This window comes from Equus caballus, chromosome 15 (genome assembly GCF_041296265.1).
Source record: "Equus caballus isolate H_3958 breed thoroughbred chromosome 15, TB-T2T, whole genome shotgun sequence".
Lineage (NCBI taxonomy): Eukaryota > Metazoa > Chordata > Mammalia > Perissodactyla > Equidae > Equus > Equus caballus.
This window is the reverse complement of record NC_091698.1, coordinates 44,956,507-44,983,146: the sequence shown is the minus strand read 5'-3', so window position 1 is coordinate 44,983,146 and position 26,640 is coordinate 44,956,507. Positions and strand designations below refer to the sequence as shown.

Here is a 26,640-nt window from a genome sequence, read left to right as displayed (position 1 = left end):
TATTCAAGTGCCAGCAACACATCTTTTAAAAAAGTAACAGAGGGGGCCAGCCTAGTGGCATAGTGGTTAAGTTCACAGACTCTGCTTCAGCAGCCCAGGCTTCGCAGGTTTGGATCCAGAGTGGTGACCTGGGACCGGTGGTTGAGCCACGCTAGCTGGCATCCCACATGAAACAGAGAAACATAGGCACAGATGTTAGCTCAGGGCCAATCTTCCTCACACAAAAATAAAAAACAAATAGACTACTTTTCAGAGCAGCTTTAGCTTCATAGAAAACAGAGCAGAAAGTAAAGAGTTCTCACTAATCCTCTCTCCTTCACCCCACACAGCCTTCCCCACCATCAACGTTCCACAGCAGTGTGCCCCATTTGTTAGGATCAGTGAACGAACGTCAACACATCATTATCAATCAAAGTCAATAGCTCACATCACGCGTCACTCTGTGTTGTATATTTGATGGATTTCGGCCAATGTACCATGACATGTATTTACCCCTATAGTATCAGACAGATTAGCTTCACTGCCCTAAAAATCCCTTGTGCTCCAGCCACACTTCTAATGTGGCTTAATTTCTGGTACGGCTACATGAACCCCCTCCACTGCTCTTTTTTTTCAGAATTTTCCTGGTGATGTAAGTTTCTTTTGCTATACGAGCTTTAGAATCAGATGATTTGAGATGATGCTAAATTTACAAATTAACTTAGGCAGATCTGACAGATCTACGATGCTGAGTCTTCCACCGAACACTGTGAAAGGTTTGAAGACTGTGTTAATTACAACAAGGCGTACAATCTCTCCTGTCAGTTTCTTCCAGACTTGGAGCTGGAGGATCATGACCATCTCCAGCTATCTGAACAACAGCCAACCTGAGGTAACTCATTTAGTCACAAACCGCTTAGGAAGCCTTCCTTGATTAACCCTGTCTGTTGTCATTTCCCCCTCCTTTCCATTCCTAGGCATTTCTGCTGTGACATTTCTGTGACACATCATTTGCCACTTGACAGTCCACTGTGCCTGACACTCGACTGCCAGGTACTGAGGTACCTTTGCCTTGGGTGACTTCCCTCAAACACCCAGGACACCTTGTCCCATTCCACTGCCACGCAGGGGTCATTCATCTCCCTACCTCTACTGCGTGAACAGGGACTGCACTGGGAGTGGCCCTGCAGCTTCGCAACCCCCTTGATGGCGCCTTAAACAGTCCCAACACTGAAGAGAACACCTTGTGCACACAGAACTAGAAGAGGCTTCCTATAACCACGTCACACAGGAAAGATGTTGGCTGTGCGGAAGAAAGGAGACTGAAGACTCTTCCTGCTTCTCCCTGCTGATGTCCTTGAAGAAAAGGGGCTGAGCAGGGACCCGGGGGAACCTCAGGATCCCCTTGCAGAGACCGTGGAGCAGGGACCGAGGAGTGAGGACAATCTCGGAGAGGAGGAGGAATATAGGAGGAAATTCACAGGCACCGCCAATGCGGGTGGGGGTGGGCCGTCAGTTCACTCATTCAACAAAGACTGGAAAGTAGTTATGATGTGTCCAGGACCATGTTTGGTGTTGCCAGATGTGAATCAGAACTATTTGCTTATCTTTAAGAAATCACTAATGTTTAAGTCCAGAGATGCAGAAGAATTGACAGAGTAGGTGAAAACCCACTCCTGACCTACGAGACACAAATTAAATAAATTCCCAGTAGTCAAAGTGGGCTCTCCCTGACACTAATCCACGCTGTGCCGGGCAGGGTGATGAGACATGGAATCTCTTCTCACCTTTTTCATGTCAGTCAAATGCCTTCCCCACCTATTCCTTTCTTCCTTCAAACAAAAACACAGTTTTTCAGAGTTTCCATGCTGAAATCCTGACCTTGCTGATCCCGGGCATTTTTGTGGTTGTGAGGATGGGATGGGAGGGGTTTTACTGGCATTTAGTGGCTGACGGGCATGGGTATAACACATCTTGCCAAATTCAGAACACTCCCACAAGTGGGTCTCACACCTGGATGACTTTTCAAAGTCTTATTCAACATCCATAGAGGTGAAAAAGTGTTCACAAGTATCTAAGCCTTAGAACCTAACTCCATTACACACATAAACACAAAGGGTTTCTTTGCAGTTTTCAGGGACATTGAATGTCCAGCATGGAAACCATCTTATCATCCTAGTGAAGACTGTACTTTGTTTTCTTTGGAAATCTACTTAGCGCAGCTCACAATCATTGAAACTCCTGCCACTAAGGCAACATACCCACCCAGATCAGTGAGCATGGGCAGCTTTGGCATTCATGGTGCAAGCAACTGACAATTCCTTTATTTTTAGTGAAGCCATGCCCAAACATTGACATATGGAAATGTAAACACATATTACTCTATTCTAAATTACTTTATTTTATTTCTCCTTTATTTTATAGTTAGAGCATTACACTGATTTTTTCCCTTAAACTTAAGTGTGGAAGCACGTTGGGTATATATATGAATTTCACTTCAGGAGAGTAAAGGGGATGTTACAAAATATTACTATAAAAAGTGGAAATGGAGTCAGATAGGGTGGGAATCAGAGTTCTGCACGGTGAATTCAGATTTCTGAAAGAATACTGAATTAACTTTTCTTATCTTTTTGATAGGAACTTTGAGAACAAGGACACAAGTCCTAGCTATCCGCTGTCCAACTGGGAGACAGTCTTTCCACCTATTAATACACTTTCTGTGAGCCAAATTTGACATCAGACTGTCTCCCTGCGTACAACGGGGCTCCTTGAAAACGGAATTCACAGCCCACTCAGCGGGTCCCCTCTGCTCTCTGCTTGGCATCTTGCTGCTCCCCTTCTTCAACCCCACCTAGTGACCACCTGTTCTCCCCTTCTTCCTGTTCCCCATCTTGAAAATATGCAAGGCAACCAAACAGAGCAAAGGTCTCCACAAACAAGGCCTAAGACCACAGATGGCCAGCCCTTCTCTAGCCCTGATAAGCCAGCCCAGTCCTGAATGCTAAGGTTCATCGATACTCACACGCTGACCGAAATCGTTTAGATTCAGTTCTTTCACTTCACGGTTTATTTTTAGTCCTCATACAACTGAAGTCATCAAATTCATTACGTGCGGACCTTCAAATTCATATTTTAAAGGAAAATCGGATGGGAAAGGGGCTGTGAACTTCACTTAGTGCTAGGAGTCACACTGAAAAGTAATCTTTCAGCTGACCTCTGCAGGATGAGGGAGAACTCACCGAGGTCAACCCCGTGAATCTGAAGCACACACAGTGAGGGCAAAAGGGGCACAAGACCGGGCCGAAGAAGCAGAGAGGATTCTAGACCAGGCAGACTCTTCAAGGCCAGGGTCAAGAGTTCGTTTTCACTCTTAAAACAACGTTTTTGAGTGATGTTTCTGAGCAATGTTCCGACTTGCATATTAAAAAGATTTCCTGCGTGAAGAATGCATTGGAAGGAAACGACAGTGGATACACGCACACTAGTCAGGACCTACATGCAAAAGAACAGGCACATTCCGTATGAGGATGCTGAGGGAAGTCAGGGGACAGGTTCCAAGATATTCAGGAGGTCAAATGAAAGGGACTTCATGAGGTATGAGCTGGACGAAAGGAAGGTCTCAAGGAATAAAAACGAGCTCACTGCACACAACAGCAAAGTCTCACAATTAATCGTTTGAACGTGTAGAGGAAGAGCTCTCAGATGAGACCCGGTAGGCAGCTACTCCTGCCCTTCGTGATTCCCGGCAACGACACAATCCAACATTTTCCGCAGAGAGTTCAGCGGTTGCGGAGGCCTTCTTCACTCACACCTGGTTCTCATCACTCACATTTTCCGTGCCCAAACAACACAGTTTGAGGAACTGAGCGGGACTCAGTTTCGATATTTAAGTACCGTCCCCAGCACTGACAGACCATCCTAGAAAGCAGTCCCTCTGCACTTGACCCGAGCAATGGCCAGAGCCTCGCTTTTAAAAGGATGGGGAGAAATCAGAACATCTCATACCGTCCGTTTCAGCCACTGTACGCGGAGCAGCCAGACGGTCAATGCCTCCGAGAAAGGGGCGGAGGGGCCAAGCACGCGGCCTCAACAGTGACAGGCAGAGACCCCAGTGGACGAGACCCAGACCCAGGAGCTGAGAGGCGGCAGGGCTACGCCCAGGGGCCAAAGCGTCTTACCTTTCGGGAACGTGGTTTCTGCCCTTCCTCTTGGCTGAAGAAGGTCCGAAAAGAGGGGTCCGCGGACCTGGCCGCGGCGGGCATGAAGCCATTGCCTCATGTGGGCCCCAAGATGCCCCCCTGCCGCCAAGACTGACAGACTCCCCAGTCCGGCGCCCTCGGGGTCAGAACAAGACCCCCAACCGCAAGAACCTGCGTAGGAAACCAGGCAGCGCCCAAATCCCTACCACAGCGCATGCGACACCGCCTGGCCTGATGACGTCACCAGGCCGGCTGCCAGAGAAGCCCGATCAGGGAACAGCACTCTGGCGGCTACGGCGCCCTCCTTCGCCGGAGGCCGGTAGTACAGCTCATGCAGATGAGCGCAGGCTTGTCACCGCCTTGAGATTTCAAACACTGCAGGACATGCAATGAAAAGTGAAGTCAATTCCCCCAGTTCCTTGTGTGCTTCTCCAGATATTTTCCAAGTGCTTACGTTCACTCGTATATTTTATATAAAGATTTCTTTGTACCTATATGCATATCCTCTATTTCATGTAAAAGCAGCGTACTCTACATGTTCTACAATCGACCTCTGACCCTCAGCTTTCCAGTCCATTTATTCATACATCCATTCTATTCCTTTTAATGCTTGCATACTATTCCATTCAGTACAATCACCAAAATTTATGAGTCCAATGTTGGTGGACTTTTAGTTGTTTTCAGTACTTTTGTCCTCTGCTACAGAGAGACTGCAATGTGAACATCCTCACGCGTGAGTACAGCTACTTTTAAATTCCTAGAAGTAGAATTGCTGGAAAGGATATGCAAACTTACAATTTTTAAAGTACCCTCTAATTCCCCTCCAAAAACACTGTAACAACCTACTCTCCCACTTAGAGTGAAACTTTCATTGGATTCCTACCCTGTGCCAGGTATCATGTTACAGGGTGATGCTATGTATATTTTCAAAAATACCGATAAATAACTGAGAGGGATAAGAGTGGAGCTGAAGACTAAGATTTCCACACAGCATCAGGCACAGGGAGCTGTCCCTGTTAGGAAAACTCTGAATTTGGCTACAAGTGGAACGGCAAAGGACAGCATGTCCTACAGTAGGTCTGAAGGCAGAAGGGGCAATAAATTTCAGATTAACCTGTAGATAATTGTAACAGGGAATGCTTTTTACTTTCTATTTTCTAGTTTCTGAAAATATCTTACAAACACTGTTAATAATCTTCACAACCATTGGAGAGCTAGGTAAACAACAGGTCAGAGAGGTGAGAGTTCTGGAATAAAGGAATAAATGAATGGGTAAAACGATCACTAGCTTTAACATTTCTGGGATAGTCACAGTCTAACCAAGTTGAAATCCACAAGCATCTACAACTCAGGAATATTCTACATATTTCCAAGTAGGTGCACATTAGTAAGTTGATATTTGCAAAAAGAACGACATCAGTTAGCACAGCAGAGTTTGCAAACTTACAACTTGGCACCTTCAACTTTGAAGTTACATCAAAAAATATTCCTGGGGCCAGCCCCGTGGCCGAGTGGCTAAGTTCGTGAACTCCGCTTGGCGGCCCAGGGTTTTGCTGGTTTGGATGCTGGGCGCGGACGTGGCACTGCTCATCAGGCCACGTTGAAGCAGCATCCCACATGCCACAACTAGAAGGACCCACAACTAAAATATACAACTATGTACCGGCGGGATTCGGGGAGAAAAAGCAGGAAAAAAAAAAAAGGAGATTGGCAACAGTTGTTAGCTCAGGTGCCAATCTTAATATACATATTCCTTTGGAGTTTATGGAAACAAATACACCATTGGTGAGCAGTGGCCTAAAAGTACACAGGGTACAGAAAGCTATAGACATGACCACACAAAATGTAACATGAATTGATCAGAACCTAGAAAGGCTATATTGGTCTTGCACTTCCCATTTGCTAAATGACACAAGCTGGGGTGGGACTACGCTCAGATGACGCAAGAAAATCTAGACCTAAGCATAACAAGGTCTCTAGAAAGTATGGGAAGCAGTAAAGTGTAGGTCTTTGGAGGTATGAATCCAACATGAAGTAAAAGAACGCCTCCATGGGTATGCAGGACACTGGAATGGAAAATATAGGAGCAAGGCATATTTGGAGCACCGAACAGATAAGTAGTTGACACTAACAAAATCTGCCAGTACCCGGCAGGGCCCCGGGGAACATGGAGGAGTCTGAGGGATGCCAGTCCTTAATTGAATCAAAAAGGGACAACGGGGAGAGTAAGGAAGAGCCTCAGGGCTAGACGGACAGGGTGTGTTACACCAAGACAAGTCTCAGTTATCCCCGTGGCAACAAAATGCAGGAAACGGGTCTATGGGACGAGACAGTACCCTAACTATAAAGAAAGGCTTCCTGTGAGTGCAGGGCTTGGTGTAAGTTCCAGAACATTGGACTCAACCTTCTGACGTTCCTCAAGTTTCATTTAAGATTCTTTTAGAGGTAACACGATGCTGAGGCTGCAAGCTACGGTTAAATGCCTGGAATGATGGAAAGAAAGCGGTTATAGAGACTGGGAAGCAGGAAAGGCCCAAGTAAGGGTTTGCCTAAACAGACTGGAAGTGGAAAGTGAATATTTTCACGTGTAAACATTCTACTGCTACGAGAATTTGTCTTACCACAGCTCCCACAAACTTATACTGCCCACCCTAACCTGCGTTAGCTCCGGATTCCCTTCATTTCCACATGACATAGAGAAGAGAGAGACCAGTCTCACTTGTGGATCTGTTGTTAGCCTCACGTTACATCCTCACATCATGGAAGTAGGCTATCCGAGGTACGAAGCTGAGGGGCAAAACCCTTCAAAGATTTCATGAGCCCCAGCCATAGCTCTACACTGCAATACCCTTTACAATTTCTCCTCGGGTAAGCAGCCCCCACCATCACTCAAAACATTAACATTTCATAACAGGAAAAATATTCCTATAAATGAAATGTGTGTCTTTGGAGGTCCCATCTAGCAGGTATCTACTTGGGGCATCCTGGCATCTTGGATCACACACCTCCTACTCATTTAAACTATGAAAGTCTCCACATAGGTCCACCTAGGCATCCGAAAAGCTTGCCGCCAAGGAAAATGACTAGATCCACAGATTTCCTCCCCAAATCAGCTGACTCCACATACAAATCAGCAGCAACTCAGCCCTCGCCCACTGTCTCCCAGTCACCAGAGTGGTTAGAGAGAAGAGCACTAAGCAGGGCACAAAAGCAGAGGCTCCCAGGCCAGCCGGGTGCACTGCACACATCTGCTCCTTAGGCGTGAGGGCACCGTGCAACTCACCACAATGCTTCTCACAGACCCCTCGTAAGTTTCTCCACAGAACCCTTCAGGTCAAGTTAGTTCGTGACGCTTCCCAATGAACAATCAGCAGGAGAACAGCATGTGATCTGTCTTCCAACGTTGGATCCTTAAAAACACAACCAGGAGAAACACGGAGAAAGACCCAGAGCATTTGAAAACAACCCATATTCTACACAATTACCAATGAATAACATAAATGATGTAATATCACACAAAACAAAGTGAGAGAAAGTGATTTAAGATTATTCTCTTTAGTGGACAGAAACTGCGGCTGTTGCAGGACTACCCAGCAAATTGAAAAGCTATATACTGAATTTTCTGTTCTCTTAATACAAAATGAGGGCAAAATGTTCCACCTGTTTCTCAAGGCCAAAAGATCCACAGACAGCTGTTTTCCTGTCCCTTTCACCTTGCCTCTCCCCTATTCTCCACGAATGTCCTCCTCTTTCTCTCACTATTCTCCTCTGCATGTTGCTCAGCCTTGCGCACAACCATGGCCGACAGAGAACCCTAGAGGCCCAATGTTCTACAGTGGCTGTTTCCAAGAGGGAGGAGGCTACAGCGACTGCCACACTGGATACACTCAGAGGAGAAGGAAAGGGGAGGACCCCGAATGCCTCTCATGTATAAAAGCGCGGGATGGCAGGAGGCCTGTGTGGCCCAAGGAGCCAGAGGGAGCAAATTATGGGCAAAAGAATTGCAACCCAAGGCTGGAAGAGAAGAGCTCTGCCCTCAGCTGTGTCCCTGGCTCTCTGGCATCTGCTTCTAATGGGCAGGCGCCATTTTCAGAAGCATCAGGCACTGGAAAGAAGACCTCTGCTGCTGGGATTGAAAGGAAGTAACATCCAGGAGGGGGAGATGCAAGGCCGAGGCTGGTCCCAGAAACAAGGTCTATAACGCAGAAGAAAGAAAAGGGGAGCAGCAGAGAGATGCAAGTCCAACCCGGCCCAGCCCAGTCCAAGGAAGGTAGGATTCAAGGAGAAGAAACTCAAAGAGAAGAGCCTTGAACCACATCATTCCCCACAAGGGGCACTCAACAAACCTCACCCTACGCTTTCACCAAGTTACAGAAGGAGCTGCCAATCCTTTCCTTTGCTCCTTAAAACCTGCAGTAAGTTCACCGTTAGATCACCTGGTAGGATTTCAGAACAACGGTAATAGGTCAACCTAGATGTCCTTTTCCTTCCTCTCTAAGGATATTAACTAACTGTACATGTAATTACTAATGTACAATATATGTTATAAAGTATAATTCATAGAATACAAAGAACTATGAGTTAATTACATTAATGAACATCTATAAGGAACGTTGAGAGGATTCCCTAACATAAGAGCCTGGGGAAGAGAGACTAGCACACGTGGCTCCTAGGATGTCACCTCCCCAGAGCTCAGCCATGCAGGTGCTGCTGTAGCTCTCCCCCGACTCCCTCCACCCAATCCCATCTTCTTGTGGGGAATCTGGCCGCCCTATTGGCTGTCTCGTACCTTTGAACTGCCTGCTCTGTGACATCATTCTCCCCCTAGACCTACTGCCACCTGCTAGAATCTTGGGGTTTCCATGGAGTTGTCTGTAAATAAATTTGGATCATCGCAAGCGACCAGTGTGACCAGTGACCTTCATACTGGACACACCGCTCTTTGACGGCAGCCACTCAGACTTCCTCTGGTATCGTCTCCTCATCTCTTGGATCTGCGGTTGATGCTTCCTCTTCTTTTCTCGCCATGTCAGGCAAGGAAACTAACTTTTTAAGTGTTCCGTTATGTATTTTTGCCCCTAAATTTGGTAGTAGATTCTAATGTAGCAGAGAATAATGGGAGGAAAGTATTGAAGTAAACCTGGGGACCTAATTTAAGTTTTGACTTTGACATTTATGAGCTGTAGGACTTTGGACAAGTCGTTGACTCTCTCACAAACTCTGTTTTCTCTCATCTCTCACATCAGGATATTACAACTGTGGTTCCTTCTGCTCCTTTTCTTTTCTAATATTGAATCTTAAAGGGCACCCAGGTAGAAATGAAATCAGAGACTTCTTGAGGGTGTTTCCACAGAAACAGAGAGAAATCTAGGTGATGCAGGAAGTTAGCAGTATATCCCCAAAGGTTTCATCTGTAATGGTCTCCCTCCACTGAAATTTCAACTGTAGTATTTTAAATTTAGTGCTGTTCAAAAGGCAATATGCCCATGTTTGGAGTTATCTACCTAAATGAGGTGAAAAAAAAAAAAAGTAGGAAGAGACAATGGAGAGTACTGGGCTATAGGGCGACTAGTCTTCAAAGGTCAGGAAGTTGAGGATTGTTTTCATCAGCACAGGCCAACAGGAACCTAGAGGGAGGATAAAATAGAAGAATGAGGAGGAGAGCGAGGAGGAGCTCTCCAGGAAAAAGACGTGGTTTGGCATGACATGCTGAAGGAACCAAAGATTTTCAATTGCAGCAGGAAGAGCACAGAGTGAAATGTGCTCAGAGCAGGGCGAAGCACAGTTGACTTCAGCAAACGCTCACATTCATAGCCGAGGAAGGCCAGTGAGGCAGAACAGGGCATCGCCAGGCAAAGCAGCTTCTCAGACTCAGACTCGCTTGTTTGCTTTTTTCTCTTGCCTCTCTGAACGCGGACGGCACCTGAGAGTTTGAATATAAACATTTCAGAGATCTTTTAGAAATGACACTTCCTATAATCCAGAAATTGATAAAGTGCTTATCCAGACGGCTGGAGGCAACAGAATTTCTAGTGTTTTATTTAATTCTCATTTTTTTTTTAAGATTTTATTTTTTTCCTTTTTCTCCCCAAAGCCCCCCAGTACATAGTTGTATATTCTTCATTGTGGGTCCTTCTAGTTGTGGCATGTGGGATGCTGCCTGAGCGTGGTTTCATGAGCAGTGTGATGTCCGCGCCCAGGATTCCAACCAACGAAACACTGGCCCGCCTGCAGCGGAGCGCGCGAACTTAACCACTCGGCCACGGGGCCAGCCCCTTCATTCTCATTTTTTAACTATGTAGAGGTTTTGCCCATTAAAAATAAAACATAAGTTTCTAACAAATAATATCCTCTAACTTGAATCAGAAGGATTAATTCCTGTGTGTGATACGTAGGTTCCAAGTCAAGGCTGCTTTTCATCTTTATAAACATTTTCTTCCTGACATAGAGCGCGCACTGAGAAACGGCCACCATCTCTTTCTAGATCTAAGCTGCCCGAGAAGAAAAAGCAAAACTCAAGTGCCCCATCTCTGACTCCACATTTATCTCAGACAATTTTGTGGCATCCTTCGGGTTTTCCTACATTAAATTTTTAAAAGTTGGATTCTAGCGATGACGGTGGTTTTAGTCTTTGGGGATGACCCCTTCCTGGATCTTGAAGGTGATGATAATTGAGGTTTTAGGATAAATAGAAAAACCTTCCTGATACCTTTTAAGTACTCTCTTCTGCATCTATGTGGTTATACTAATTGAAGTATGGATTTCTAGGCTTACTAGCTGTTCCTTGCGGCTCATGGTCAGAGAAATAAGAACGAGCACAACAACGGAATTCCTTTACACTTAGGATGTTGCTCTCTGCTTTGTACCAGTTTTCACTGAAATATCTGTCTGCTTATATTGTGGCCAGCTATACATTCACATTGATAGCATTTTGATGCCTTTTAGGCCACTTTTACTGATCTACTCTGTCTGCACGTACTGGCTAGGAATTCATTCAAAATCACCTTCTTCTCGGGCTGGTTTTGGTAAATAGTATTCACTACAATGGAGCCGGCAATATTCACTTTCATGACAAAGCGTATATGATACAGAACTATCAGTAAAACTGATTCTGCTTTGTTGCTTGCTGCATACCGCAGCTTTTATGAATATCTATATGGTTCTTTTTACTTCCTTGATAAATGTTTTCCATGATTTTTCACAGAACTTATCATATCTTCCTCCAGATAACAGATATGTCCTATATGAATTCATGTATGAATTACTATTATTGTTGTTGCTGTTGTTATTGTAACTACAGATGAGTAACCTGAAGCTCAGGGAGATTAAATTACTGTTTTCTTTCAAAAAGCACTTCTTGGGATGCACACCCTCAGGCAATCCTGTGGAGGTAGGATCAGAAACCAGGCTTGAAGAGGGTAAGAGTGACCCTTTACACCTACCACCCGGACTGACTACTGGGTGAACTCTAGGGAACAGCACGTGAACAGTACGAGCAAACAGACCCTGAAGAGACAGTGGTAACAGCTGCACTGTTTTCTAAGGGACCAAGAAAACACCTTATTAGGAGGTCTCCTTCTCCCGGGTTCTGGTAGTGGAACAGTCAGAGCAGAGTCCTGGCAAGAAGTCAGGAGACTTAGGCTCTGTGACCTGGTGATGATGCTGCCATAATGGGAGAATCGGACCACTCCAGCTGACCTCTCTGAGCCTCAGTTTCCTCACTCGTACCAGGAGAATGTCAGAACAGAGCATCTCTGAGGACGTTCTAGTTTCAAGTGCTTCAATGCTAGCAAAGAGTAGACGAGTCAGGACTAGGGGAGGCTCAAGGGAAGGATGGACAGGGAGAAGGGGGCTTCCAGCCTAGAGAACAAGGTGTGACCCACACCACGTGGGGCTTCTGCACATCTCTGCCGCAGCTGGGAGCACAGGCAGTTACACAGAAAGGAACAAACTCCTCCCGCCCTTGCAACCACCATAAAGGCGTGGGTGTTTGCTGTCTCAGTGAGCACTGGGATGAGAGGCTTCCTCATGCAGCAACCTTGAGATGATGCTGCTCCTCAGACATTGTCAGAGTTGATCAGTCTCACTGAGTTTTTCTTCACCCTCTTGTTCCCTACAGAAAATTTCCAGAATCCATCCTTACTAGGAACTCCAAACTCCCTGCAGCTCTCTCTTCCTGTGCTGAGCGATGCAGCTTCCCTAGCAGGAAGTGTCTGCAATTTCTCCAGAGTCTCTGCTCCAGCCGTCAGTTCAGGATGGCTACTGCCATCAGCCACGGGCACCTCTTCCCAGCCACTCATGGGCAGCGCCTACCTTTACCAACATTCTAGCACAACCACGCTGTCTGGAGTGACTGGCCAGAGCCAGAGCTCCACCTCAGCTGCTTCCTATCCGGGTCTCTTTGAGTGGGGTGTCCCAGGAAGCACTGCACAGGAGTCCTCTTCACTCGGAGACTGCACTCTGACTGTCACTGGCCACGACACAGCGGTTTCTTCCATGTATATGGCAGCACAGTATGACAGAACTTCAGGTGCCAATAACCCGGTCCCACTGTATCCATCTCTTTCCACCAGCCTTGTTCAGGGAACACCATCTCGGGTTCCAAATCAGGGACACAGCCTGTCACTTCCCTACCAGGAAGGAAGCCAGGTGTACTACTGTGGTCACGGCACACTGGGGCCTCTGCTGTCTGGAGAACTTGGCCCCTGCCTGCAGTCCTACGGCTCTGTGTCCTACACAGGAGCCGGGGCCTCTGCTCCTCAACCAGAAATGGTGTTGGTACTAAAGGAGATTCAGCCCACACATGGCCTTCCACCAGCCTCCACCTCTGGGGTCTACTACGCTGCGTCTGCTCCAGCCATCCCACAAACCAGATTTCAAGGTGAGTACAAACAGCAAGAAGGCAGAGAAAGGAGGTCTGCATCCAAAATCAGGGTCAAATCTGCAGCCGGGAAGCGGTGAGGCCACAGACAGGTAGAACTGAAGTCCTGAGACATGAGTGAACACTACCCTCGCTCAGTGCTCCCCATTTCAGACTCGACATAAGAACACCTCATACAGGGGGGCAGGGGGGACACTGTAATGCTCATCTATGCTACATGGCTGAGAACCCCAAGAGCACACCAAGGGACCCCATATCTCTCACTACCCCAGCTGCTAAGTGCCCTACTCCACCACATACAAATGGACTCCCTCTGCCGATTTACGGGGTTAGTCTCCTGGGAAGGCCTGTCAGAACTATCACTATGATAGAGACACGCAAACTTTCCCTCACTTTGTTCACTCATACCAGGAATAAGCCCTTCTGTCCCGAGACGCTGTCAAAATTCAGCAGGCTAGGAATCTGTCCTTGCTCATATATTCCATCGGAAAGAGCTCCGCTCCCTCTCCTCGTCCACAGTGTGACGTGTTCTCATTCTCCCGGGAAAATGGACAGCATCAAAAAGACTCTATAGGAGAATGTTAGGACTTGTGAAATGTCTCATAGTATAAAACTCTCTTTTACTTTTTATTGCTCCTATGACAACCCTATGAAATAGAAAGAAAGCCAAGGGACAATGACATCCAATGATCACCAGTAAGAACCAGAACACTCGCCTCTTACCTCCTAGCACAGGGCACTGTCCATGATCCTTAAGAGCCAGGAGAAACGCCTTGCCCATCGGGGGAAGGGACGTGGTTGCTGCACTGGTGTCTAGGGGGGAACACCTCACCCACCGAGGACTCACTTCATCCTTGCTTCCTTTGTAGTGGTGGAAACGTCCCTGGGGATGGAGACTTCCCTGGGGCTGCAACCGCCAAGCCAGAAAATTTACCTACAGCAAGCTCCAGAATTCCCCAAATCCTGCAGTAGCAGAAATACCCAGATGCTGCAGAGTGACCCACCAGCTGAGCTTGGGGACGTGTCACTGACAGCTCCAGACAAGACGTCTAACAGTGACCTCCTGGCACTGTCTCCAAACCCAAAGAACTGGGATGAGTTTAACACCAAACTTGCAAAGCCCCTGGATCCCGACCAGATCCCAATACAAAACCAAGAGCCTCTACTACAGCCTTTAGAAATTCCTGATATTCTCCAGCTCCTGGCCTGCATCGATCCCCTCGGACCAGAGGACCACCCTGCTTCCGAAAACGCTGATCTGGGAAAGGGTAGCCTGAGTCTTGAGGGCCAAGGGACACTGGACAACGGGACCGAGGCTAGCGGTGGCTTTGCAGACATCGCTACACTGATGGAGGATGGTCACCTTCCCCAACTATTCGACCCCTTGAAAGACCTTGATCAACCCCAAGGCCCCGAGCTGAGCCAAGCCAAAGACACAGGAGCCATCGAGTCCATCCAGCTGCAGCAAAAGATAAGTGGCAGAAAGGCTGCCTCCGAGTACACCAGGAAGAACAAACATCAGGCCTCTGAGCCTCTCGATGGTGCTCCCAAGGCCAAAATCCAGCCAAAGGACCCGGAGTGCCTGTCAGGGGGAGACAGGGCTCCTGAGAACGAGGCCGAGCACTCCAACAGCAAACCTCAGAAAGCTGCACCCAGCAGGATCAGTACAACTAAGAGCCATGGGCAGGAAAGGACCAAGAGGACCAGAGGAAACAACCCCAAGAAAGCCGGAGAGAGTCGGCAGTCAGGGACTGAAGTCAGGGTGGAAGAGAAGCCAATGATGCCCAAGATGAAGCGGAGGAAGAATCAGCCCGAGCTGAGCCAAGAAACCTTTAGGCGGCCTCGAACCAGCCTCGGCCGGCACATGTTGGAGTCGGTGCAGGTGTTTCATGCTCTGGGGAGGAAGAGTGAGAAGAACACCGGGCCCTCTTCGTCCCGGGCCCTGGGAACCTCCAGCAACCCCAAACACCCCCAGCCCTGCCCAGCTATCAAACCGTGGCTGGATAAACCACTGGAGGGTCAGTGTCCTGAGGAAACTCAAGTCAAAGCCCAGAAAGCAGAGAGCAGTGCTGAAAAGGAGTGTCCACCTCCATCCCGGGACGAGCTGCCACCTCCTGGGAAGGTCAGGTTGGTACCTTTGCCTTTTCTGTCCGTGGACAAGCCTCCAGCTCGACCTGTTCCTCGGAGGCCACAGGCTCTGGCCTCACATCGGCCTGCTGTGGCAGACCCTGCCCGGCCTGCTTCCACCAACTCAGCTCAACCAACTGCAGTCAATTCCAGCCACCCAGCTCCTGCATCTTTGACAGGTCCTGCCAGACCAGCTCGGCCAATTTCCACCAACCCCGCTCGACCAGGTTGGACCAACCCCACCCGGCCTAGCGTCCCTCAGTGTCCTGCTTCAAGGCCTGCACCCTACACAACAGCGTCTTGCACTTCTCTCCAGCAGGAGCCCGTTGCCCCTGCTGTGCCCACGCTCCAGGCTCCGCCCAAGCCTCCCGCCCAGTATCTACTGGAGGATTTCAGCAGGCAACCAATTCCATGGAGGAAACCCGACATTCCAGGGCCAGTGATGTCAGAGCCCATCACACAGGAACAGAGGCCAGAGCGGGAGGCCATGAAGAGGCAGGCTCAACAGGAGCGTGAGAAGGCTGCCAAGTACACCTCTCGGGGGAAAGTGCAGTTTTTCACTGAGAGGGAAAAAGAAATGGAAATTTCTCGATACTACGGCTACGCGATATAAGGCTGCTAGGGCTCTTGGTGCCCCTTTGGGGACCAGTTGTTTTTCCAGAGATAGATAGATAGATAGATTTCTCTTATTCGTTTTGATTATTTAAAAACTTAGTAAGACAGTAAATAAAGTACTAGAATGAATAGATGAGGAATAAAGAAGCCTTCTGTGTTTGGAAATGCTGTTAACTGTGTTTTTTCTGTGATGGGGGTGGGAGGGAACCCAATTCTTCAGGAGAAAAAAAAAGTGAAGTTGGACAGGAGAATGAGGGAAAAGGGAGACGAACTGACGAAAGAGGCCATAATTGGGTGCAGGGCTGGGGAGGCCAAAAGGGGAGAGATTTTAGGGCTTTATAAAAAGAAGCAGGAGTCGTGAATGACAGAAGTCAGAAGCAGGGCCTGAGGGGAGCGTTAAAAGAGTAAAATTGGAATAGAGTTGACGACGGCAGCCGATGAGTCTAGGTTGACCAGGAGAAATGTAAAAAGTCTCTCAGGGAGGCTGGTCTTATGGCTCACGACCACCACATCGGTGTTTTGGAAAACAAGAGATTCAGGACACCTTCCAAAAGGCTTGGGTCACTTCATCCATGGATGACTACGGCTGGGGACGGTCAGTATAAATCAAAGGGGAATCTACGGGATGAATGGCCAGGGCTGAGTTACCTTGGGGGCAGCTGATAACAGGAGCCTCCCCATGGGAGCTGCTGGAGCAGGACAGGGCAGGCAGAGAAATTTCCTCAACTTCTGTGCACCAGGCCCACGAGCCCACTACTTCAGTTAACCTTTGCAACCACACGCAAGGCCAGGGTCACTGAGCCGCTTTACTACTGACGTTCCGCAGTGGGCTGCAGTCACACTGCCCGCGGAGGAGCAAGGCCTCAACTTGAGACCTGCATGCCAGCAGTGCTCAGTATTTGCTAACGCCTGTTGGCGACCAAGCTGGCTTTCAGAGCACAGCATCCAGACGTTACTGGTGGATGAGATCAAACTTCTGGAGCGGGGCCTAAACTTTTTTTTAGATGTACTTCATTCTATTTCCCCTCTGTACAGACTATGTCGTTTTCCCACCCAAGGTCCAATTGCCATACATCATCCTACACATCTGCCCCTTACCCCTTTCCTCCTCCTCCCCCGCTATCCCCTCTGGTATCTATGTGTTTGTTTATCTTCCACATATGAGTGAAGTATTAGGTATACGTCTTTCTCCATCTGACCCATTTCACTTAGCGTGACACCCTCAGGGTTCACTCATGTTGTTGCAAATGGCAAGATTTCATGCTTTTGATAACTGAGTAGGATTCCATTGTATATATACCACATCTTCTTTATCCATTCATCTCTCAGTGGGCCCTTAGGAGGTTGTTTCCAAGTCTTGGCTATTGTGAATAATGATGCAACCAACATACGGGCGCATCTATCTTTGCCAATTAGTGTTTCCACGTCCTTTCGATAAACACCCACAAGTGGAATAGCTGGGTCATATGGTAGTTTTATTTTTAATTTTTTCAGGAATCTGCATTCTCTGTTCCATAGTGGCTGTACCAATTTACATTCTGACCTGCACTATATGAGGGTTCCCTTTGCTCCACACGCTTCCAACACTTGCTATTTCTTGTTTTTCTAATAATAGCCCTTCTGACGGGCGGGAGGTGGTAGCTGATTTTGGTTTTGAATGCCCTTTCCTAAAAATTAGTCATGTTTCATGCCTTTTCATGAGCCTGCTGCCCACTCGTTTATTTGCCTCAGAAAAGCGTCTGTTCATAAGTATTGACGTGAGAGACCTGCCAGGTCCTCCTGAATCCACCTGGCCTGTCGCCACCTTTTCTCAACATCAGTGTCCTCCAAACCACATGAGAAAAACCTGCCGGAAGCGTCCGTCACACTGCGGGAGAGTGGTGGGTGTGCCTGTGCACTGGGTCGCGGCTCCACCCGCACAGGACTTGTGTGCCCAAGGGTCCAGAGTCACTCCCTGGGAAGTCTTGTGGGGCACCTGGAGCGGCTGAGCAGGGGAAGCGTGGGGGACAGGAGGCATACAAGGGAATGCAGTGGTTGGAGGGGAGTGATGTGAACAGTAAATAATTACCGTGGGAAAATTGGTAATTTACATTTCTAAAATTATTTTTATTGAGATATAATTCACATGCCAGAAAACTCACCTTTTGAAACTCTAAATTCAGTGGCATTTAGTACATTCACAAGCTCAGGCAACCACCAGCATTATCAAACCCATCACATTTTCATCACCCCTAAAAGAAACCCTCTTAACCATTAGAGGCTGCTCCTCACTCCCTCCTCTCTCCAGACCCGGCAACCACTCATCTGCTTTCTATCTTTACGGACTTGCCTTTTCTGGACATTTCACACATCTGAAATATACCACAATACGTGACCTTTGTGTCTGGCTTCTTTCACTTAGCAGAAGGTTTTTCAACGTCCATCCACGTTGTAGTGTGTGTCAGTCTTTCATTCCTTTGTATGACTGCATAATGGAGCCACCACACTTGTTTATGCTTTCCTCAGTTCATGGACATTTGTGTTGTTTCTGCTGGTCATTTACATTTAATGAGAGCTTATATTGTGTCACGAAGCACCACGAAGTCACTCACCCCATTTCGCCCATAAGGAGACAGGCTTGGAGAGTGTCAAGAACTGGCCCAAGGTGAAGAGGCAGCAACTGGGGCAGCTGGGGTTTCAACTCAGGCAGGCAGACCTCAGAGGTAATAGATTCACAGGAGAGAACGTGAGAAAGGTACAAAAGGGGATTCAATGGAAATTCACCCTTCTCCCCAAGTTCCCCGGCCACCCATTTCCCTCCTCCCTTAGACACATTTACTTTTGCCACGCTGCGGATCCTTCCAGAGAGGTGATTTACACTCCAACGTGGAAGTATCACAGTTTACTCACTAATGCGTCCACTGATTTGAAATATCATTTTTATGCTACACCAAATTCTTACATGTGTTGGAATTACTATTTTCAGAGTTGGCCTGACTTTTTTGCTTATCTCTAATATTTGGCATTTCTCTAGAATTCATTTTCTCTTCTTATAGAATTTTTAAACTTTCCTCCTTCTCTTCTTTCTCTTAAGACATTATCCATTGTGTTCATTCACTCTTGTATTATTTGTAATGTCATCTTCAGATAGGACAAACTACCTGGTATCTTCAAAAAGCTAAGTTATTGAGAAAAAGAGAAACAAAGACAAAGAAAGTGGAGAGAGACATGGAAGGAGAACCCATAGATTAAATCAGACATCCGAGACCTAACAATCAAACGCCAAGTGTGGCCCTAACTTAGACCTAACTCAAACTCTTCAAAACAATTTCTATGACATTTAGGAGACAACTGCGAATTTGAGCGCTGACTGGATATTTAATAATAAACCAGGATATTAAGGAACAAAAGTCTGACATTTTAAATGTATATATCAAAGATGAACAGGTGAAAGTATATGATATTGGGGATCTGCTTAAAAAACTATGGAATAGGGCGAAACAGGGAGGGGTAGAGAGGAGACACGACAGCCATCAGCTGATAAATATTCAAGCTGAAGGAGTTCATGGCTGGTCCATGAACACCACACCATTATGTCTGCTCCTGCAAATGCTTAAAATTTGTGTTAATTGTTAAAACAGGACGACACTGTAGAAGACTTTTTGGCGCTTTCTCAAAGGTTAAACGTAGAACTTCTACACGATCCAACATCTCTACTCCCACCTATACATCCAGAAGAATTCAAAGCAGGGATTTGAACAAATGTTTGTACACCTTGCTCACAGCAGCATGATGCATAAGGGCCAAAAGGTAGAAACAACCCAAGTGTCCATCAACAGACGAATGGATACACAAAATGTGGTATGTACACACAATGGAATGCTATTCAGCCCTAAGAAGGAATAACATTTTGTTACATGCTGCAACATGGATGAACCTAGAAAACATTATGTTCAGTGAAATAAGCCAGATACCGAAGGAAAAATATGTCGGATTCCGCTAACATGAGGCACCTAGAACAGGCAAATTCACGGAGACGTGAAGTAGAATAGAGGTCACCAGGGGCTGGGGGAGGGGAAATGGGGCTGTTAGTTTTTCATGGTGACAGAGCTTTGCTTGAGGATGATGAAAACCGCTTGGTTACAGGCAGTGGTGACAGCTGCACAACATCATGAGTGCACTTAATGCCACTGAATTGTACACTTATGAATGGTTAAAATGATAAACATTGCTTACGTACGTTTTACTACAGTAAAAAAAAAAAAAACATAAGGAATACCTGAGTTCAAGTTTCAATTCTTCCTTTTCTGGGCCTCAGTCTCACCATCTGTGAAGTGAGTCACTGTCACCGTCTATGCTCCGGGCTCAGCGCAGAGGAAGCACTCAGGAGGGGACGTTAGTACCACTCCCACTTCATCAGCAAAGGCCTGCTGTGCGGATTCACTGACTTAACGTGTGTGCACGCACTTTTTAAATGGCAGCTGCTGTACAGGCCTACCTCACTGTACTGTGCTTCGCTCTACCGTGCTTCACAGACGCTGCATTTCTTATGAGACCCTCCATCAGCGACACGATTACAACTTGCTGAAGGCTCAGATGATGGTTCATATTTTTAAGCAATAAGGTATTATTTACTTCAGCTATGTATGATGTCCCTTTAGATATAATACTATCGCAAACTTAACAGACTATGGTATCATGTAAACATAACTTCTACATGCACTGGGAAACCAAATCATTAGTCTGACTCGCTTTATTGCGATATTCACTTTATTCAGTGACCTGGAACAGAACCTGTGATATCTGTGAGGTAGGCCTGTACAAATGTTTACAGACATTAGGTGTTATTGTTTCCGAAGGCTGTGGAACTGCCTAGAAAAAGGATAATTCTTTCCCACTGATAATGCCACACAGGCCAACAGAACATATGTGTTTCTCTATTATATCCAAAGATATTAGGAAACGAAAGCATAAAACTTAGAGAACTGTCTTCTATCAAGATACTTACACGTGCTCTCACAACTGCCCAAAATAAGTACTGAAGATACCATGGATACTCCATTCTTTTCTTTAGGCTACTACTGTTCTTACTAGAAGTTCACTTTACTTTGAAAATATAGAACAGGGGGGCCGTCCCCGTGGCGTAGTGGTTAAGCTTAGTGGGCTCTGCTTCGGTGGCCTCAGTTCACGAATTCAGATCTAAGGCACGGACCCACACCACTCATCAGCCATGCTGTAGCACTGACCCACATACAAAACAGACGAAGACTGGCACAGATGTTAGCTCGGGGCTCATCTTCCTCAAGCAAAAGAAGAGGAAGCGCGGCAACGTATGTTATCTCAGGGAGAAATCTTTCCTCAGCAAAAATATATGTATGTATTTTTTATAATATATACTTTATAAATATACATAGAACATGGAAGTTCATAGAATTTCTTAAGCACATACAGAGGTTATTGCCAAATATTATATTTCAATTCACATCTTTACTCTCTTTTTCAGGTAGCAATTAGAAAAGCGTAATTAAGGAAAGCACTTGGTTCCCTTTTTGAAATACTACCCATGAGAGAAGGCCAGGATTACAACTACTGAATTACTATGCTTATTATACCATAAGAATGAAGACGCTTCCTTTCAATTAAGGGTTCCATTTACCTCTGGTTTGTATTAGTGGGGAGTGTGTGTTACATCAATAATCAGTCCAAGTTCTTCACTCTGCTCTCAGATTTTGCTGGAAACATCCAAGGGGTAACAACATTCTTCTACAACAAGATTCTTTTCCAAACTCTGTCAGAGAGAATGAAATAAGAAACAGCAAATGTGTGCTTCAAATCCTTTCTTATATCGTCATTCATTCAAGCCCTATGATGCTAACATACAGTGCGATTCAGAGGAAAGTTTCCACTCTTCTGGAAGTTACAAGCTAGATTACAATCTTTTCCCCCAGAGATTAGACGGAAGAAAATAAGCTCACTTCTAGAGATTTATTTCTGTATTTGTGTCACGGGGGTACCTAACCAGACTGTAAACTCCCAGAAGGCAGGGACCACATCAGTGTTGTCCACCACTGTACCTCCAGCTCCAAGCGGAGTGCCTATGAGTAGGCACTTATAAATACTCCTAGAATATCTAAATAAATGAAGGATGGCTCTTAGTGCTAAATATTCTTTTATGTATTTATCTTATTTATGTACTCTGTTCCACTGATCTGTGGTTACTCAAGGGCCAGCAACGCATCTTTTAAAAAACTGACAGAGGTGGTCGGCCTGGTGGCGTAGTGCTTAAGTTCACCAGCTCTACTTCGGTGGCCCGGGGTTTGCAGTTTGGGATCCAGGGTGTGGACCCAGCACCGCTCATCAAGCCGCACTGTGGCAGCATCCCACACAAAACAGAGGAAGACTGGCAGAGACGTTAGCTCAGGGCCAGTCTTCCTCACAAAAAAAATTAAAAGTAAAAAACTAATAGACTCATTTGTAGAGCAGTTTTAGCTTCATAGTAAAACGGAGCAGAAAGTAAAGAGTTCTCACTTTAACCATCTCTCCTTCACCCTACACAGCCTTTCCCACCATCACCATGCCATACCAGTGTGCTCCATTTGTTGTAATCAATGAAGCAACATTGACACATCATTATCAAAGTCCATAGCTCACATCACGGGTCACTCTGTGTTGTATAATCTATGGGCTTTGGCCAATGTACAATGACATGTATTTACCCCTAGAGTATCAGACAGATTAGCTTCACCACCCGAAAAATCCCCTGTGCTCCAGCAACACTTCTAGTATGGCTTAACATTTGGTAGGGCTAGGCAACCCTTTTCTACCTTCTTCCTTTTCAGAATTTTCCTGGTGATGTAAGTTTCTTTTGCTATACGAGCTTTAGAATCAGATGATATGAGATGATGTTAAATTTACAAATTAACTTAGGCAGATTTGACAGATCTACGATGCTGAGTCTTCTACAGAACACTGCGAAAGGTTTGAAGACTGTATTAATTACAACAAGGCGTACAATCTCTCCTGTCAGTTTCTTCCAGACTTGGAGCTGGAGGATCATGACCATCTCCAGCTATCTGAACAACAGCCAACCTGAGGTAACTCATTTAGTCACAAACCCCTTAGGAAGCCTTCCTTGATTAACCCTGTCTGTTGTCATTTCCCCCTCCTTTCCATTCCTAGGCATTTCTGCTGTGGTATTTCTGTGACACATCATTTGCCACTTGACAGTCCACTGTGCCTGACACTCGACTGCCAGGTACTGAGGCAGCTTTGCCTTGGGTGACTTCCCTCAAACACCCAGGACACCTTGTCCCATTCCACTGCCACGCAGGGGTCATTCATCTCCCTACCTCTACTGCGTGAACAGGGACTGCACTGGGAGTGGCCCTACAGCTTCGCAATCCCCTTGATGGCGCCTTAAACAGTCCCAACACTGAAGAGAACACCTTGTGCACACAGAACTAGAGGAGGCTTCCTATAACCACGTCACACAGGAAAGATGTTGGCTGTGTGGAGGAAAGGAGACTGAAGAGTCTTCCTGCTTCTCCCTGCTGATGTCCTTGCAGAAAAGGGGCTAAGCAGGGACCGGGGGGAACCTCAGGATCCCCTTGGAGAGACCGTGGAGCAGGGACCGAGGAGTGAGGACAATCGCGGAGAGGAGGAGGAAATTCACAGGCACCGCCAATGCCTGTGGCGCTGGGGGTGGGCCGTCAGTTCACTCATTCAACAACGACTGGGAAGTAGCTACGATGTGTCAAACACTAAGCTTGGTGTTGCTGGATGTGAATCAGAACCATTTGTTTATCTATGAAATCACTAACGTTTAAGTTCAGAGATGCAGAAGAATTGACAGAGTAGGTGAAGAAGAAAGAAACCCTGACCTATGAGACACAAATTAAATAAATTCCCAATACAGTCAAAGTGGGCTCTTCCTGACACTAATCCACACTGTGCCGGGCAGGGTAACGAGACATGGAATCTCTTCTCACCTTTTTTAAGTCGGTCAAATGCTTTCCCCACATATTCCCTTTTTTAGTTAAAAGAGAAACACAATTTTTCAGTTTCCATACTGAAAGCCTGACCTTGCTGATCCAGGGCATTTTTTTGGTTGTGATGACGGGAGTGAGGGCGTCTTACTGGCGTTTAGTGGGTGAGGGTCACGGATACCAGACATCTTGCCAAATTCAAAACATCCCCACAACAGGGTCTCACACCTGGGTGACTTTTGAACGTGCTAGTCAACATCCATAGAGGTGTAAAAACTGTTCAAAAGTATCTAAGCCTTAGAACTTGACTCCATTTCACACGTAAACACAAAGGGTTTCTTCGCAGTTTTCACGGACATTGAATGTCCGGGACAGCAGTCACCTTGTCATCCTAGTGAAGACTGTACTTTGTTTTCTTTGGAAATCTACTAAGCACAGCTCACAACCATTGAAACTCCTGCCACTAGGCAACATACCCACCCAGATCAGTGAGCACGGGCAGCTTTGGCATTCATGGCGCAAATAACTGACGATTTCTTTATTTTCAGCAAAGTCATGCCCAAGCATTGACATATGGAAATGTAAATACTTCTTACTCTATTCTAAATTACTTTATTTTACTTATCCTTTATATTATAGTCAGAGCACGGCATTGACTTTTTTTCTTAAACTTAAATATGGAAGCAGGTTGTATATATCTAAGAATTTCACTTCAGGAGAGTAAAGAGGATATTACAAAGTATCTGCTATAAAAAGGGGAAACGGAGTGAGACAGGGTTGAGGATACAGCTCTACACAGTGAATTCAGATTTCTGAAAGAATGCTAAATCAACCTTTGCTTATCTTTTCAAAAGAACTTTGAAAGCAATGAAATGAGTCCCCAGCATCTGGTGTCCAACTGGGAGACACTCTTTCCACCTAGTAACACACTTTTTGTGAGCCAAATTTGACATTAGCCTGTCTCCCTGTGTAGAATGAGGCTCCTTGAAAGTGGAATTCACAGCCCACACAGTGGGTCCCCTCTGCTCTGCTTGGCATCCTGCTGCTCCCCTTCTTCAACCCCACCTAGTAACCACCTGTTCTCCCCTTTTTCCTTCTTTCCCATCTTCAAAACAGATACAAGGCAACAAAACAGAGCAAACGTCTCCACAAACAAGGTCTAAGACACAGATGGCCAGCCCTTCTGTATCCCTGATAACCCAGCCCAGTCCCGAATGCTAAGGTTCATCACCACTCCCATGCTGACTGTAATTGTTTTATTATTATTATTATTATTTTATTGCGGTAACATTGGTTTGTAACACTATACAAGTTACTGGTATACATCATTATATATTTTGCTTTCTGTGTAGATTACATCATGAATCGAGCCACCCAAAGGCTAATTACGATCTATCACCACACATGTATGCCTAATTACCCACTTCTCCCTCCCCTTTCCCCCTCTGGTAACCACCAATCCAATCTCTGTTTCTCTGTGTTTGTTTTTCATTGTTTTATCTTCTACTTATGAATGAGATCATACGGGTTTTGACTTTCTCCCTCTGACTTATTTCACTTAGCATAATACCCTCAAGGTCCACTCACGTTGTCACAAATGGCCGGATTTCATCATTTCTTATGGCTGAGTAGTACTCTATTGTGTATACATACCAATCTTCATTTATCCATTCATCCCTTGATGGGCACCTAGGTTGCTTCCAAGTCTTGGCTACTGTGAATGATGCTCCGATGAACATAGGGGTGCATGTATCTTTATGCATTTGTGTTTCACGTTCTTTGGACAAATACTCAGAAGTAGAACAGCTGAATCATATGGTAGATCTATTCTTAAGATTTTGAGGAATCTCCATACTGTTTTCCCCAGTGGCTGCAGCAGTTTGCACTCCCACCAGCAGTGTAGGAGGGTTCCCTTCTCTCCACGTCCTCTCCAACACTTATTGTTTCCTGTCTTGTTCATTACAGCCATTCTGACCGGAGTGAGGTGACACCTCATCGGAGTTTTGATTTGCATTTCCCTGATAGTTAATGATGTTGAGCATCTTCCCATGTGCCTGTTGGCCATCTGTATATCTTCTTTGGAGAAACGTCTATTCAGATCTTTTGCCCATTTTTCAATTGGGTTGTTAGTTTTTCTGTTGTTGAGACGTACGAGTTCTTTGTATATTTTGGATATTAACTCCTTATCAGATATATGATTTGCAAATATGTTCTCCCAATTGTTAGGTTCCCTTTACGTTTTGTTGATGGTTTCCTTTGCTGCGCAGAAGGCTTTTAGTTTGATGTAGTCCCATTTGTTTATTTTTTCTATTGTTTCCCTTGCCCAGTCAGACAAGGTACTTGAAAACATCCTGCTAAGACCGATGTCAAAGGGTGTACTGCCTATGTTTTCTTCTAGAAGTTTAATGGTTCCAGGGCTTACATTCAAGTCAATCTATTTTGAGTTAATGTTTGTGCATGGTGTAAGATAATGGTCTACTTTCACTCTTTCGCATGTGGCCGTTCAGTTCTCCCGACACCACTTATTGAAGAGACTTTCTTTTCTCTTTTGTATGTTCTTGGCTCCCTTGTCAAAAATTAGCTGTCCATAGATGTGTGGGTTTCTTTCTGGGCTCTCGATTCTGTTCCATTGACCTGTGTGTCTGTTTTTGTGCCAGTACCATGCTGTTTTGGTTACTATAGTTTTTTAGTATATTTTGAAATCAGGGAGTGTGCCACCTCCAACTTTGTTCTTTTTTCTCAGGATTCCTTTGGCTATTCGGGGTCTTTTGTTGTTCCATATAAATATTAGGATTCTTTGTTCTATTTCTGTGAAAAATGTCGCTGGAACTTTGATAGGGATTGCATGGAAAATGTAGACTGCCTTAGGAAGTAT

The 26,640-nt window shown here is 45.9% G+C and overlaps 1 protein-coding gene and 1 long non-coding RNA gene across 3 annotated transcripts in view; one reads left to right on the top strand and one right to left on the bottom strand.

Annotated features, from left to right (window-relative positions):
- LOC106781152 (uncharacterized) overlaps positions 1-26,640 on the bottom strand; it is a 57,181-nt gene that overhangs the window by 4,795 nt on the left and 25,746 nt on the right. Inside the window, exons 5-6 of one of the 2 annotated variants that reach the window (XR_011425971.1) lie at positions 21,437-21,568; positions 7,462-7,588 (exon numbers count right to left, since the gene is read on the bottom strand). This is a non-coding gene — a long non-coding RNA (uncharacterized lncRNA). Of the gene's footprint in view, positions 1-7,461; positions 7,589-17,886; positions 18,497-21,436; positions 21,569-26,640 lie in introns of those variants that run through there. The other variant, XR_011425972.1, reaches the window with a different exon arrangement.
- On the top strand, positions 10,791-15,966 carry LOC138917775 (uncharacterized protein C2orf78-like). The gene is made up of 3 exons (XM_070235936.1): positions 10,791-10,839; positions 12,298-13,059; positions 13,929-15,966. The coding sequence occupies exons 1-3, from the start codon at positions 10,791-10,793 to the stop codon at positions 15,797-15,799; spliced, it is 2,682 nt and encodes an 893-aa protein (XP_070092037.1). The 3' UTR covers positions 15,800-15,966.

Bases quoted from the DNA above. Each gene is read 5' to 3' on its own strand.
- LOC138917775 (XM_070235936.1), top strand. From the start codon at position 10,791: ATGACGGTGGTTTTAGTCTTTGGGGATGACCCCTTCCTGGATCTTGAA. The intron at 10,840-12,297 runs GTGATGATAATT...TGTTCCCTACAG, and splicing joins CCCCTTCCTGGATCTTGAAG to AAAATTTCCAGAATCCATCC. The intron at 13,060-13,928 runs GTGAGTACAAAC...CTTCCTTTGTAG, and splicing joins CCCACAAACCAGATTTCAAG to TGGTGGAAACGTCCCTGGGG.